The 13,793-nt window shown below is 46.2% G+C and overlaps 4 protein-coding genes across 4 annotated transcripts; all 4 read left to right on the forward strand.

Moving 5' to 3' along the window:
- Positions 1–296: 296 nt before the first annotated feature.
- On the forward strand, positions 297–2,535 carry JR316_0010507 (uncharacterized protein; the record flags this gene model as incomplete). The annotated part of the gene is made up of 7 exons (XM_047896175.1): positions 297–630; positions 685–710; positions 764–855; positions 914–961; positions 1,020–1,885; positions 1,935–2,085; positions 2,145–2,535. The coding sequence occupies 7 exons, from the start codon at positions 297–299 to the stop codon at positions 2,533–2,535; spliced, it is 1,908 nt and encodes a 635-aa protein (XP_047744220.1).
- A 2,071-nt stretch (positions 2,536–4,606) lies between these two features.
- JR316_0010508 (uncharacterized protein) lies at positions 4,607–4,933 on the forward strand (the record flags this gene model as incomplete). Its single annotated transcript, XM_047896176.1, has 2 exons — positions 4,607–4,666; positions 4,724–4,933. 2 exons carry the CDS (start codon positions 4,607–4,609, stop codon positions 4,931–4,933), a joined length of 270 nt encoding a protein of 89 aa, XP_047744221.1.
- A 3,765-nt stretch (positions 4,934–8,698) lies between these two features.
- On the forward strand, positions 8,699–10,758 carry JR316_0010509 (Pheromone B beta 1 receptor; the record flags this gene model as incomplete). The annotated part of the gene is made up of 5 exons (XM_047896177.1): positions 8,699–8,897; positions 8,955–9,134; positions 9,190–9,327; positions 9,379–9,787; positions 9,843–10,758. 5 exons carry the CDS (start codon positions 8,699–8,701, stop codon positions 10,756–10,758), a joined length of 1,842 nt encoding a protein of 613 aa, XP_047744222.1.
- Positions 10,759–11,796: 1,038 nt separating this feature from the next.
- JR316_0010510 (uncharacterized protein) lies at positions 11,797–13,286 on the forward strand (the record flags this gene model as incomplete). The annotated part of the gene is made up of 3 exons (XM_047896178.1): positions 11,797–11,846; positions 11,898–12,993; positions 13,047–13,286. The coding sequence occupies 3 exons, from the start codon at positions 11,797–11,799 to the stop codon at positions 13,284–13,286; spliced, it is 1,386 nt and encodes a 461-aa protein (XP_047744223.1).
- Positions 13,287–13,793: the final 507 nt, after the last annotated feature.

Here is a 13,793-nt window from a genome sequence, read left to right on the forward strand (position 1 = left end):
TGTAGCTGCGACGTGCGTATGCTTGTGAAATGATTGCTAAATTCCAGCGTGATAACGGTTTCACAAGACCTTCAGAAAACGATTTGGCTCTTTCCTCCACGACTTCGAAAAGAAATTCAAATTTTATTTAGAGTTATGTTCCCGAAGTTTTAGCGAAGGTGTTGTTTGACCACCTTCGCTAAAACCTCGGATTTTTAAACCCGGGCGCTAGGTGATATTTAATTAACTTTCCCCGCATTTTGTGCCAATTGCCTACCCTCCACGGACACTCACTTGCCCCCACATTCTCCTCCATAATGTCTACTTCTGTAAATCAAGACAAGCAGAATCCAAATGATCTCCCTGTGACTGCGATTCCTGCTCCTGATGTCCGCGTTTCTGGCACTCCCGTGCCACCACCACCTAAGAAGACCAATGCGTTCGGCTATCCTATTCCAGCACCTCAGATATTTCACCCTGCGGCGGCGACGGCAACGCACTTTTTTATCAGCGACAAGCAGTGGGACGAGATTTTAAAGCATGGTGAATTTGACGACATTATCGTTGGAAGTGGATTTTGCGCACTGGCGTATGTTACCGAGGCACTGGAAAGGGATCCGTATAGAAAAATTCTAATTCTTGAGCGTGGAGGTCAGAGACTTTGAAATGATTGTAATATGATTATAACTCACACATATCCTAAAGGCTTCTGGCTGGCGGATCACTATCAGGTATTAAGCGAAGTTGCAGTTCACAGGAGCAGTTCTGACACTGAATTTCTCAGAATTTACCACTCCCGTATAGAGTCATTTTGGGCGAGTCGACTGTTTCATTTCCGTGGCAATTATCTTCAAAGACCTATCAATCCAAGCTAAAGTGCACACGGCAAATTCTGTACCTTATTCCAAGATACTGATTTTCTTTGATGTGCTAGGTTGGTGGCCGGCTTCACACCGTTCTTCGGGGGGAGGTCGCCATTCTGGTAAGACTTTGAATCATTTTAAGGGGTTAAAATGGATTCTGAGGTGATATTGGTCAAGGTCTGGATGGTGCCCCGAGCCCACAAGGAATTATATGAGGGGGTGGCCCGAGTCGATGCTCAAGACTACCGAGGAACCCATATTTTGGGAGAAAGCCAGACGTTTGCTCCATGTTACGCGTGCAGACAAGATACAAGACGGCGTCTTTTCCACTCTTCAAACAAAAATTGATCACATACTTCAGAAAAACATATCCCAAATTCTTTCAGCTCAAAGTGCTGAGCCGGCTCCTTTGGCAGTCGGTAGGAGGACACCGACTTCCACGCTCCTGTTCAACAAATTCGCAGTTCAAGGCCCACTTCTCACCCTTCATAATAAGCAAAATCAGCTGGCAAACACCGGCAAGGGTAGCCCACTTCTTATTGCTACAAATGTCACCGTCGAACGCTTCTTCGCCGATGAGGAAAACGACAACGCGGTCAAGGTCCTGAAGACTTCTCGAGGAAATCTATGCTTCCCTGAAGGTAAAACGAACATCATCCTCGCAAACAGCGCTATACCAGCGGCTACGGTCCTCTTGAACTCTTTGGAACCGATGAAGGCTCGAGCAGGTCATCGCTTAAGCGGTCAGATCCTAGGCCAAACCATTGCGCGTTTCCCAATTGATCAAGAACGTTTCCCGGACCTCGGACGCTGCACCAAGGGAGATGCTTGCGACGGCGACTGTGGCTATAACTTGCAGATGACTGCAAACTACATCGCTGGAATGGACGATGCAACACAGCTTCAGTATCACATTCAGGTATCCGCCATCTATTCTCCTCATCCAAAATGGGATATCGTAGACGCTGCGCGGGAGAGCACAGATTATGCTGCATCTGTTACACCAGAGCAGCTAGAAGGTTCCGAAGACCATCTCATTCTTGGTAAGGGTGTGTCTCAAATGTTCAATAATGCTTATTGAGTAACATGCAGTTTGCACGAGCTTGGGCGAATATAACGAACAGAATCCGGAGGCATGGGTGAAATACAACCCGCAGGACAGAAATCCAATTACTAACGTCAAGGTCCAAGCCACGATGGATCCCAAGACGAAATCTCTGCAGAAAGTCATGGATCAAGCAACGTAAGTAATGATCGACTGAAATGCTTACCGTTGGCTTATCTCCTATGTCTCATCTACAGTTTCGACGCAATCGCTGTTATGGCGGGTCCGCAATCTCGAGAGCTTGAGTATTGGCATCACGAAGGTGGATGGAGTAATGTCAAACCCACTCCAGAAGAGGTCTGCATGCCTGGGCTTATTCACGACGCCTCGACGTTGTATATGGGACCTGAGTCGGATCCTCACGCCGCTATTGACCAAAACTACGCGGTCTATGGCTGCAAGAATGTTTATGTAACTGGTGCCGCCATTTTCCCTTCTGCTGGTATGTTACACGGCTCCATGGTGAAGGGTGAGACTGACGCCACTTTAAGGATCGTGGAATCCAACCTATACCATGGTTGCATTTGCCCAAGATCTCGCAAGAAAAATTGTCCCAGTTTCAACGAGGTAGCGGCAGTGACCTGGTAAAACGAGTACATTTCTAATAGTGTACTATCTTCCAAGATTTTTAGGCATCTAAGTTTCAACAAAATATACTCACATTCGCAGTCGCGTCGTGCTCATTTCGAATATCATGATATAGCTCTAACATGGTATATGCGTATTGGAACTCAGTATGGCGCAATTTACTTCCTCACAAGCTTCATAATGTAGGGTCCGAAGAACCTCGATACAATATTCCTTATGTGCCGTGATGTTATTTCGCTCGAAGCCATTGTTTGTATTTATCAACTGATACGCTCGGGATTCCATCAAGTTTAACCACACTATGGTCTCCTATTACGGTACGTTGAATTTAACAGGATAGTCATCGCCCATAGTGAAGGTACTTCTGGAACAGGAATCATTGGTGAGTCTTCTTATTCATATCCTGTCGACTACCCTCTCATCAGCATTCCCTCGACAATCGAAAATGAGTAGACTCGGGACAGACTGCATGATAATCTGCTACAAAATCGTGCTCCTGTGTCTCTGGGACAATGAACTGTATTGACAAAATATGAGGATCAGCCCGCTGAGCACTGCGCGTGTAACTCAGCACATTAGTTGACTTCAACAATGCATCGGCAGAGACACCTGAGGGAGGCATGAGCCGCATGACGAAAAAGTGACAAATCCGCATTTTTACTGGTGCAAGTGCTCCTTATCTTCTAGAGCGTTTTCTAAAGGCTTGCAGAGGCTGAGACGGTCTAAATAAAAGCCACAATTCGTATCATTGCTTTCAAGGATGGCAGCAAAATGGATTACTGATCGTACGTCAAGCTCCGAAAAGCTGATCATTGAATTAGGATTGCCTCAAACAGTTAAGTACTTGACGATTAATGTATCCTGTCCCGGGCAATGAGTTGAAAGGATATCTGGGGTTCAAGACGAGGACCTAGTCCGAGAAACTATAGCTAGTATAACCCGCAACACTAACCAAAAAGGTTCAATAATATCTATGCAGTTGACACACCATATGTACCATACTCCCGAAGATCTGGAACCGAGATTAAAGGAATCAGCATTCATACGAGGGCTCAAGCGCTCAGGAGCTGTTCAATTGTGAATATCAACGACATTTACTTATATATATATAATTGCTATTCTCTTCTGCCTACCTCGACATTATCATCGCGAAACCCAACTATGGTCGAGATCTCGCTGCAAATGCCTAGCCCCACCGCTATTCAGGGACTCTCTAGCCCGACCTTTAAGGCTCCTCCGTTCAGGGAGTCTTTTTTTACAGTTCCAGAGTTATACGATTGGCATTCCGTGCACAGCAAGGACCATCCATATTTCGTATACTTTGACGAAACTACGCAGACAAATATCACAATGCGCTGGTCCGACGCGGTGAGAGCCGTCCACTTCATTGCAAACCATGTAATGCGGACCGTCGGTGAACAAGAACATGGAGCTGCAAAGCCTTTGATTGGATTGTACTCTTCTGCAGGTTAGACGATATAGTCGTACATGACGTGCAGAAGTATTCACTTACCATTTGTGCTCAGATACCTTAACGTATATCCTTTCATTTGTCGGGATACTGCGAGCGGGATACCCAGTCTTTCTCATCTCAAAACGTTTAGCACCAGCTGCACTTGAACATCTGGTTACTAAGAGCGGAGTCAAGCACGTCTTTGTTGCCGAGCACGATAAGATCCTGAGCAATAATATTCAGGATATTCAATCCAAACTTTGCGCCAGAATCGGCGTGTCCCATATTCCATTTTGGCTCGATACGCTCTCTCCAGAATTTGTTGTACAGAAACCTCCAATGGGTCAATACAATCCTGAGGATATATGCCTTGTCCTTCACTCATCCGGTTGGTCCATACGATCTGAATCAGGTATAATGTTTTAGTACTGATGATATATTCGCATGCAAAGGTTCAACGGCTCTACCTCAGTTGAACGTATGGACTCACAAGATGTTACACCCTGCCGTATGGCAATTATGTATGGACTCAGCATCACTAGTCGCATTCTGGTAGCCATTGTATTCTTACTGATTCGGGCATCAGGGTACGGCGAACGAGACGTATGTGGCCAGATTATGTCCACACCGTCTATTCCAACGGCTGGGGCATCAGTTGTGATGGAATCCATTTACCCAGTGAGCAAGATTGAGCAAGAAGTTTTAGTACGCCCCGTCTAATATAGAGATACACAGGCCGCCTCTGGTTTGGTCCTCTCTGGCTTGAAACCGTCTTCCCCTCCAACCTCTATTGACGCTGAAAATGTCTGGAAGAGTATGGTTTCCACACAATCGACATTTGGTTTTGTTTTACAGTCATTTTTGGGAGTGAGCGACATTTTGTTTGATATCTTTGTGACGTTTTACTTGCTCACTACTGTGACAGCTTTGGTCGGAGGACCCTGAGAAGGTGAAAGTGTTGGCTAAATTAGAAGGAGTGGTAAGATACTGTACACCTTTCGGGGAGTGCACGTCACTGAGATCATATCTTTCTAGATGTTTGCTGGGGGACCTCTGGCGCGGGAGGTTGGGGATTTTCTCGCGAGAAATGGCGTAGAGATCTTCTCGATCTTCGGCTCGTGAGTCACGGAGCCCTCGATGGTTTATTCCTATATATTGATACACGGAACATGTAGGTCTGAGGCCGGAATGGTGTGCCGAGCATTCCCTAGTAGGACTCTCTTTGTCATCATGCTGAGAGATGCTAACGTCAATATCTAGGCAAGAAGGGTTTAGACTGGGAGTATTTCGCCTTGAATTACGTCTTAGACCCCGTATTCCGATCCCAGCCTGACGAAAAAATGGTTGAGCTGGTTCTTAAGGTTCGTTAGGTCATACAAGTTCGTTGATGTTCTGATCTATTCGGCTAGAGATGCCAAACACATACACCCACAAAAACAAACACGGAAGTAAATGGCGTTCCTGCGTGTGCGACCGGTGATTTATTGGAACCCCACCCAAAAAATCAAGGTCTCTGGAGATATGTGTGTCGCATTTCGGATCGGGAGACTATAGGACCCGGAGGAGCAAAGGTCCGTCATTCATCTTGATCGTTACAGTCTATTCTCCCTAGAGATCTGATTGAATGTAATCGTTTACTCGCAGGTCAATGTAGTGGCGTTGGGTATGCGCTTAATCTATCTATCAGTGTTAATGAGGAATTTAATGAAAATTCTAACACGGTACTCAAGCCCGGATCTTGATGGCGAACCCCCTCGTCGCTGGCGCTGTCATATTCAGCACATCAGACACATCTAGTACCGGAATCAACTGTGGAACAATTATTGAGCCTGTCGGGACATACACTGACCTCAGTGGCTCGGATGGTATTAACCGATATTTAGAACTTGTTTGGTATGTCTTTCCCCATTGGATAAATGTTGTCACCTCATTCCCTTGTATTTGCATAGGCCCTCCTTCGAAAAGTGCAATAGCATTTCCACAGATGCGGCGAGATTAACGCGCGAGGTAAATGAGAAGAGTTCATTTTGACAATCCGATGGCAACTAATATGGACTTGATCAATATTCACAGAAGATAATCATAACCTCAAGCACGAAACCATTCATATATGGTGAGAAGGGGATGCCTCGTCGAAAGGATGTCCTGTCCATGTACCAGGACGAGATAAGTAGTCTGCAATTTTGAAACTTGTTGGTGGAAGGTGGTCAAACCAACATGTGTATTGTTTAACGCGACCGTCGCAAATGTCAAGTTCTGAATCAATTAGAGAATCTGAAGAATATAAATGACGTTGACAATTGACTGTAAAAATATGAAGGACACTCACCTTGTCTTTCAATCGACTTTGAATTGTTTCCACGTACACGACCCATGGCACATATATGCGCCTGTGTAACAATTGACTGAACACACTTTGATAGTGTTGGCAGTAAGACTGGGTACAATACAAGCGCAAGAAGCTTATCAACCGGCGAAAGCACACCATAGAGATCAAATCGACCAGCTTAATGGTAGCCCTGTACATCTGCATGGGAAAATTAGTGGGGCGTCCCTATGGAAAGTGGGACTGTCAAACCTCGAAAGCCTTTGCCAAAAACACCCCGGGCGGACATGCTGGCCATTTGCTGTATGATACATGTGCACGTTGCGCTCAATGACATATTTTTTCCGCTCTAGCCTCCCGGTCAGTTTTTGTCTGTTTTTGTAACGTGTCTTTATTCAACATTTTGAATGCGCGGACGCAGAACCGAAGACGACATACCCATTTAGGGCGAGTAACTGGGAGTCACTGAGCAGAGGCCGTTGTGAGATGTGAGTGGTATCTGAGATCTTCCAAACTAACTGAGACCTAATACAAGCCTATGGTTCCAGCGATACCAGAAAGATGTGGCTTCAAAGCGTAGATCAAGGAGCGCTGGTGCCTACAGCGCCATATGTTGTCTTTGGTGCCTGCCCTAAGTCCCGTTTACGTCCGCTCGCTCATGTTGACGAATTGAAAGTCCGACCCGGCACGTCACGCTGCTGTTGAGGTTCCCGGTCCCTGACCCGCCGCCGACGTTCCTCCCAATTCCTCCCCTCGTCTCAACGACCAGCAGCAGTTTGCCGGTTTCGTGCTCGCCACCAACCACCCTTTATTTCCACGATACCTCCATCTCTTTCTAGCGGCGGACTAACACGCTGTTGGTTTCGAGCTTAGTTTTCACGAGCTTGGGAGCCTTCAAGCTTCAACTCTCCTGAGTCATTATGCCGTGAGGTTTTGGCGGTGCTTACTTCGCTCGAAGCCATTAGAGATATCAACTGATACATTCGGGACTTCCTCAAGTTTCGAAATTGCCCACCTTTCGTTCATTTCTACGCACGGCACGAATCATTCCATGGGAAAAACAAACCGCATTGCGGTTTGTTAAGCGTTAACAGGATAGTCATTGGTGATTATGAAGGTACTTCTGGAACGGGAATCACTGGTGAGTCTTCTCAATATCCGCTCCGCACTCTAGAGTAATAAGATAGATATAGTTGTATCCTACCGACTACCCTCTTGTCAACGATCCCTCGACTTTATTAACGCCATCCACTCAACGTTCTGGATACCAAACGGAAGTAGATCAACGCTCGACTTTGTGGCGCCCTGTATCAAACACAGTCTCTCTCCTATCCTGCTCGATGCTACGCAACTTCTTCAACCTTGAGCTCCTCGCACAGACACTGAAACAGGTTCAGACATTGTCGGTCAACGTAGCCGTATCGATTTTTATATTCGCCACCTCCTTGAAGGTTCGCAGTTTTCATCTCAACGCCGCAAGTCATATTAATTGACGATTCTTACGATTAAGGTGATTCCAATGCACCTTGAACCTTCCCCTTCTTCATGGTGGCTACAATTTACAATGCATTTGTCTACCTTATTGGGCTTCTCGCTCAGGCCCCCTCTAGCTCCCTCCGTCAGCGCAATGAAAACGGGTTTCAGGCTGCTTTTCTAATACCGGCGCATGTTTCTTGTCATCTAAATGATACCATTAAGTCGGCTTTATCTCTTGGCTCTGGTTCTCATTCTTTCTTAGACCCCTGTCCTTCGAAAGGGATGGATCTACGTCGTTAAGTTTAGATCACGTTGCACCTAGACTTTCCTGTCGGATCGGCATTATATCTTGGAACTCTCATGCGTACATCAACACGTTTATTTTATCTCTCTCGATAAGCCTCCCCTTGCCAGCTTTTCAAGAATTTTTACCTCGACGTCGCGCCAGCACAGCCACACAACACATGATTTCCACATTTGGCTTGGACATACACTCATCCATTTTGGGATATCCTATTTTCCCTTCTTACTTCCACTTTTGCCATTCCCCTTGTGCAGATGTCAAACATGAGTTCACGACTTTTAGAAAAGAAACGCTCCAATATATAAGCTGCCGGTCATGTCGACTCGCCGCCTTTGTTTCTAAAGCGGAATACCATTTATCGCTCATAACGAAGAAGGCGGATTTCGCACCGTGGACTCTCGGGGTACTTGATTCCCTTCAGTGAGTCAGGATAAACGAATTCCTTGTTCTCTGGGTTCTTAATCCAGAAGACCTGTCAAGCCCGAAATGCCCACTTTTTCTGTCTTTTCGTTCTTACGAGGTGGCTCTGCCTTGCCTCCAGCGACTCCATCCTGTCGTCGCCATACCCCGTAGCTGACCTCTGGCCAGGGATACGTAGAAAACTATGGCAGTAGCATTAGTCACTTTGTCGTTTATATGCGCAGGTCTGCTCGCGGTGTTCGTCCCAGTCAAGAGGGTTCGCACAAGTATACCTCATCTCGCAATCATTGTATGGCTCCTTGGGCACAATCTCATTCATGCGATTAACGCAGCCGTGTGGGCTGGAAATGTTGATATACACGTTCCAATATGGTGCGATATAGGTAAGTAATACGTTGGATCTATGCGGAGCACGAACACAGCTAATCAACATCCGGCAGTTACGAAGGTTCTCTTGGGCATCAAGGTCGCATTGCCTGGCGCGTTGGTGTGCATAGCATGTCAACTGGAGCTTTCTTCGTCGCAGAGGACAATCCTGAAGGATAGAAGAGTTTTACGAAACCGTATGATTTTTGAACTATTTCTTTGCTATGTTCTTCCTACATTATATATGCTATTGCGTGAGTGCTTTCTACCCTTTCTTCTCCCTGTTTCTAACTGATGGCTCTACCCTAGACCTCGTCATCCAAGATCGCAGGTTTGATCTTGTCAGAGACTATGGATGCTCAGCCTCTTCCCATCCTTCAACTTTCGCTTTTCTAATAACTTGGCTTCCACCTCTCGTTATATGTAGCATAGCCCTTATCATATCTGGTGAGTTCCGCCTCATTTGTGCAAATGTATGTTTTCTGACCCTAAGTACAGGTGTATCCATTCACAATTCTGGCCGCGTCGTCGGAATGAGTTTATCAAAGCATCTAGAAACGCGCTCGACGATGACTGCCTCGCAATTTAATCGCCAGCTTATCATCTGCATGACCATGGCCGGATCTCTTGTTCTGCTCAACCTATCAACCCTGTTTTCTATACACTCCTTCGAACCATGGACGTCCTGGAGTTCAGTCCACGCTTTCATGACGAAGATTGAAATCATCAAAAATTCATCGGACGTCAAGACGGTTCAGTTTTTGTGGTGGTCGATGTTTGCGATATCTGTTCTCTACATCATTCTGCTGTTTGCCATTGCTGAGGATGGACGTGATCTCTACCGGTGGATTAGGGAGCAGGCCACTCGCAAACGCAAGTTCCCTCGTCGCCTCGAGCTACCTCTCTAGTAAGTCCTACCATTCCATAGCTGTGTTATTATATACTTATACTTCGACAACAAGCCTCAAGAGAAAGCCATCTCTTCCTGCGCCCGAGATGATTTCACGCTCTCCATCTTTGACCAAATCTCATATGCGGCCTCTTACCATCGAACTCAAATCGGGCTGGGAGGATGACCTATTGGATGACAAGAAATCCAAGCGCAGAGGACCTCGAGAAGACGTGAAACCTCCATCGTTTTCCTCGAGGCCATCCGAGGGCGTTTTCCATGACGTGGAAGCTCAAAGTCTTTCAGAAGATAAGCCAAGACCCGATTCCCCTTTAATTTGTGCTAGTCCAACGATGAGTTGTCGTTCGATCTCAGAAGACGACCAAATGTTCATGGAATCGACGATATCGTATCTCAGCTCTCCCACGGCAAAGACGCTCGGTATTCTCCCTCCTCTGCAAATCCCACCTCCCGCGAAAGCCCCTCCCCCACCATTGGCAATAGAGATTCCGCAGAGAGCTGTCACGCCTCCGCCTGCGCTTAAGCCGAAGTCCATTCTCAAGGCATCCCGATGCCCACCTTCCAAACCAGTGCCAACGGACATCGACGAGCCTATCAACTCAGTCTTCGACGCGGCCTGGCCTGTTCCTCCCCTCTCCCCTGTCCCTACGATGGCCTTCTCCACGAAGCGCGCCCCCCGCCCGCGTTCTCGGTCACACTCGCCTGCTTCTGCTGCGCAGGAAGTTGGGTATCCTTTATGTCAAACGCCAACTCCTCCTCACAGAAGAGCCCGTCCCTTTGAAGGTTCGAGCATCTCGTCCGTCGACTCGGAAATCATCCCATCACCCCTATCACCAACTTCAAGGAAGGCAGCGCACAGACAAACAGGAGTATATGGGCTGCGTACAGTCTGGAGCAAGGAACGCCTTGGTCAGGGTTCTCCGGCCTCACAAGCTATCCATATGACTGTTGTAAAGGAGATTGCATAAACTCTGTCATCATACCTTCCCTATATTTCACCGTGCTAGGATACTTAGACTCTTCCCGCTCTGACGACCTCTTATGATGCGAATGGATTCTTCGCCGTTCAACCCCCTTCGCCTCTTCACACTCCCTTACCTTTTAACTTTAAACCCACACCCCCTACTTCCCTCTCCGATGTATTTATCATTCCTGTGTTTGTCGCCTTAGGCTTCGTGTAGCATAGATACCACTTTGTAGCTTAACCTTTGTTCGATAGCATGCATTTATATGCGATTTATGTTCGATTTACCGAGTTCCCGACATAGCTTTCAGAACACTGGGGCAAAGAAGCACGTAAGCGCGAGCACTGATTGGCTGACCTTGCACTCGGGAATAACCGGCGCTCTCGAGCACTGCCACCTTGCGAGTATTGTTCAGATTTTCACCACTTTCCTTCACATTGTTACACACCCTTCATCAAGTCATCAATCACAGGACGGACAGATTGCTATGCTTTACTGCTTCACAGTCTTCACAGATGTTTCTCATGGATGTCTTTCACGGTTGACATTACGCGATGCCCGACAATTTTCACGGGTTTTTGACGACAATACCTATATTCGATTTGGAACTGTCGCTGTTTGCATCTATCGATCATCACTTTCGCAAGCAAACTGCCTGAGACGCTGCCGATTTCCATTGGCATGCATTGCCTTGTGGATGACTTGAGTTTTGTCACTGGATGTCATCAAGTCTGCAGTTATGGGTGATTTTTCACTGTTGAATGTCTATTCTCCATCATGTTCTAATCAATCCATTAGGAAAGTTCCATCTAGGCTATGGTCATCATCTTAGAATAGCTTGCGCACTATGTTAAAAAGCACGACTTCAAGTTGTCATTCTCCATTGCGACAACCTCTATTCGAATGTCTCGATTTCCATACGAATTGTGGCTACTCATCATCTCTTATCTACTCGACCATGAAATATGGAATCTGTGTACTGTGAATAAGAGTATCCGTAACATTGCTATGAGCAGGCTTTACGAAAAAGTTGCCGTATCTATGAAGGATGTAGATGTAAAGAAATATCGTCATCAATTTTTACGGCTCAGGTGCGACTATTGATTCTTCAGTTCATTTCCAGAATAACAAGGATTATGTAGTGAAGACGGCATAGCGCCACACGTACGCTACCTTTCGTTTGATCCCTACGTGCGATCCTACTTCCCTCCAGCAATTCAAACTTCGCGAAGAACTGTGCTTATCAAGAAACTGTTCTCGAACCTCCTGAATAGAGACGATGTTGATATCATTCATGCCATTGATAGATTCATCAATCTCCGGCATATTGAAATCCAATATCAATCTGTTCGGCCAATACCACTTACAAAATGTGGACCCCTTATCCGTGCGAGTCTTTTGTCGCATTCCACTCGCCTACAAACACTTAAATTTTCCTTTCCATTCGAATCTTTGATGACCTTCATACCATCGGATCTGTACCTTCCTCTTCTAACATCATTTTCAGTCACCTTATTTACGCTAACAGGCAACTTATCGGATGTAAACGAACATTTCGCATACACCGCCACCAAAGTATTGGTGCCCTTCATCAATCGACACCGTTTATCACTAAGTATATTGGAGCTAACCCTGGCGCCGCTGCCGCCAACATGGGATATGTATTCATTGAGCTTGGATACAACATTTAACCTCTTCCCACTCCTTATATCTCTCGACCACATCCCTAACCTTCGGTATTTGACGATAGCCCTTTCGTCTTTTACATCAATCGACTCTACTTATCACTTTTTGGAGATGCATTCCTCTACTTTGAGACGGCTGAAGATCGATATGACACATATGGAGCTCACTACAACGCATGGAGTTCTGGATCAATTTAAAGTCCCGTTACCGCTGCTCGAAGAAATTGTAGTCCAATACTACTATGATACGAAGTCCTTGACAACCTCCCCGTACCAAGAACCAACCTTGGGCTTTATTCGACAACATTCCTCGACATTAACCTCCTTGAAATTGTTAAACAGCTTCCACACTGAAGCGCATTTTCACGCGGTCGTAGATCCCAAGGTTTCATATCATAGCCTTCGGCTTTTAAAGATGACGCTAGATGTTCTGACTCCCGGGATGCTTTCCATCTTGTCATCACGCCTTGAGAACCTTTATGAGCTCGACTTGCTGGTACGTCGGCTCAAAAGACGGCATACAAGCCCGGAAGAGATTAACGAAGAATACGAGGCAAGTCGACCATTTTGCCTGTGTCTGCCATTGAGTACTGACCTGATGTGTAGTTCTGCTCCGACATTCGTCATCACATCTATCAGCATTGGAAACTCAGGCATCTAAAATTGGAGGTAAAGAGTGGCGGTCGCCGTACACGAACAAGGTACGGGAATGGGATAGTCGCTGTTGCGGCAAGAATGCCTTTCCTGGAAACATTCAACGATATGCCGTTGGCAGAATATATGCGCGGAGCCAGACAGGCTGTGGATTTGATATTAGACATGGCGGTTGATTGTCAACCTGCATAGTTCAGACGATTCTCACATCGAATAGATATATTAAATTGTTTCTGCAGGTGTTACTTCACTCGTTTATTTTACTGGAGTTGAATGTGTTGCTTGAATAGATTGAAGGTCATACACATGCCTGGAAGAACTTTTCCTTGGCGACTTATTGACAGGTAATATTGTTGCGTATCCTTGACGTCGTTTCTCATTGCTCAATCATAGCCTTGGAGGTTGCAACGTCTAATAATAGGTCCTCTTTATCGATTATCCGTGGCCTGTGTAGTGCACAGTTGCCACACCTGTCAACAAGCCACGCATAGCTATCCTTGTACAGCTGTGCTAGGTCCGTTTGCAACGTCACTCGGACTGGTGCGACGGACGATAAAAAAGACCCCTCTATCCGAAAGTGTTGAAACTTTCTGTCGATCAACGACGCATACATGGGCAATCTTCCATACGAACTATGGCTGCATATCACCTCCTTTCTGAATGAGGAGGAAGTGTGGATGATGCGATCTCTTAACAGAA

The sequence above is a fragment of the Psilocybe cubensis genome, chromosome 10 (genome assembly GCF_017499595.1).
Source record: "Psilocybe cubensis strain MGC-MH-2018 chromosome 10, whole genome shotgun sequence".
NCBI classification, from domain to species: Eukaryota; Fungi; Basidiomycota; class Agaricomycetes; order Agaricales; family Agrocybaceae; genus Psilocybe; species Psilocybe cubensis.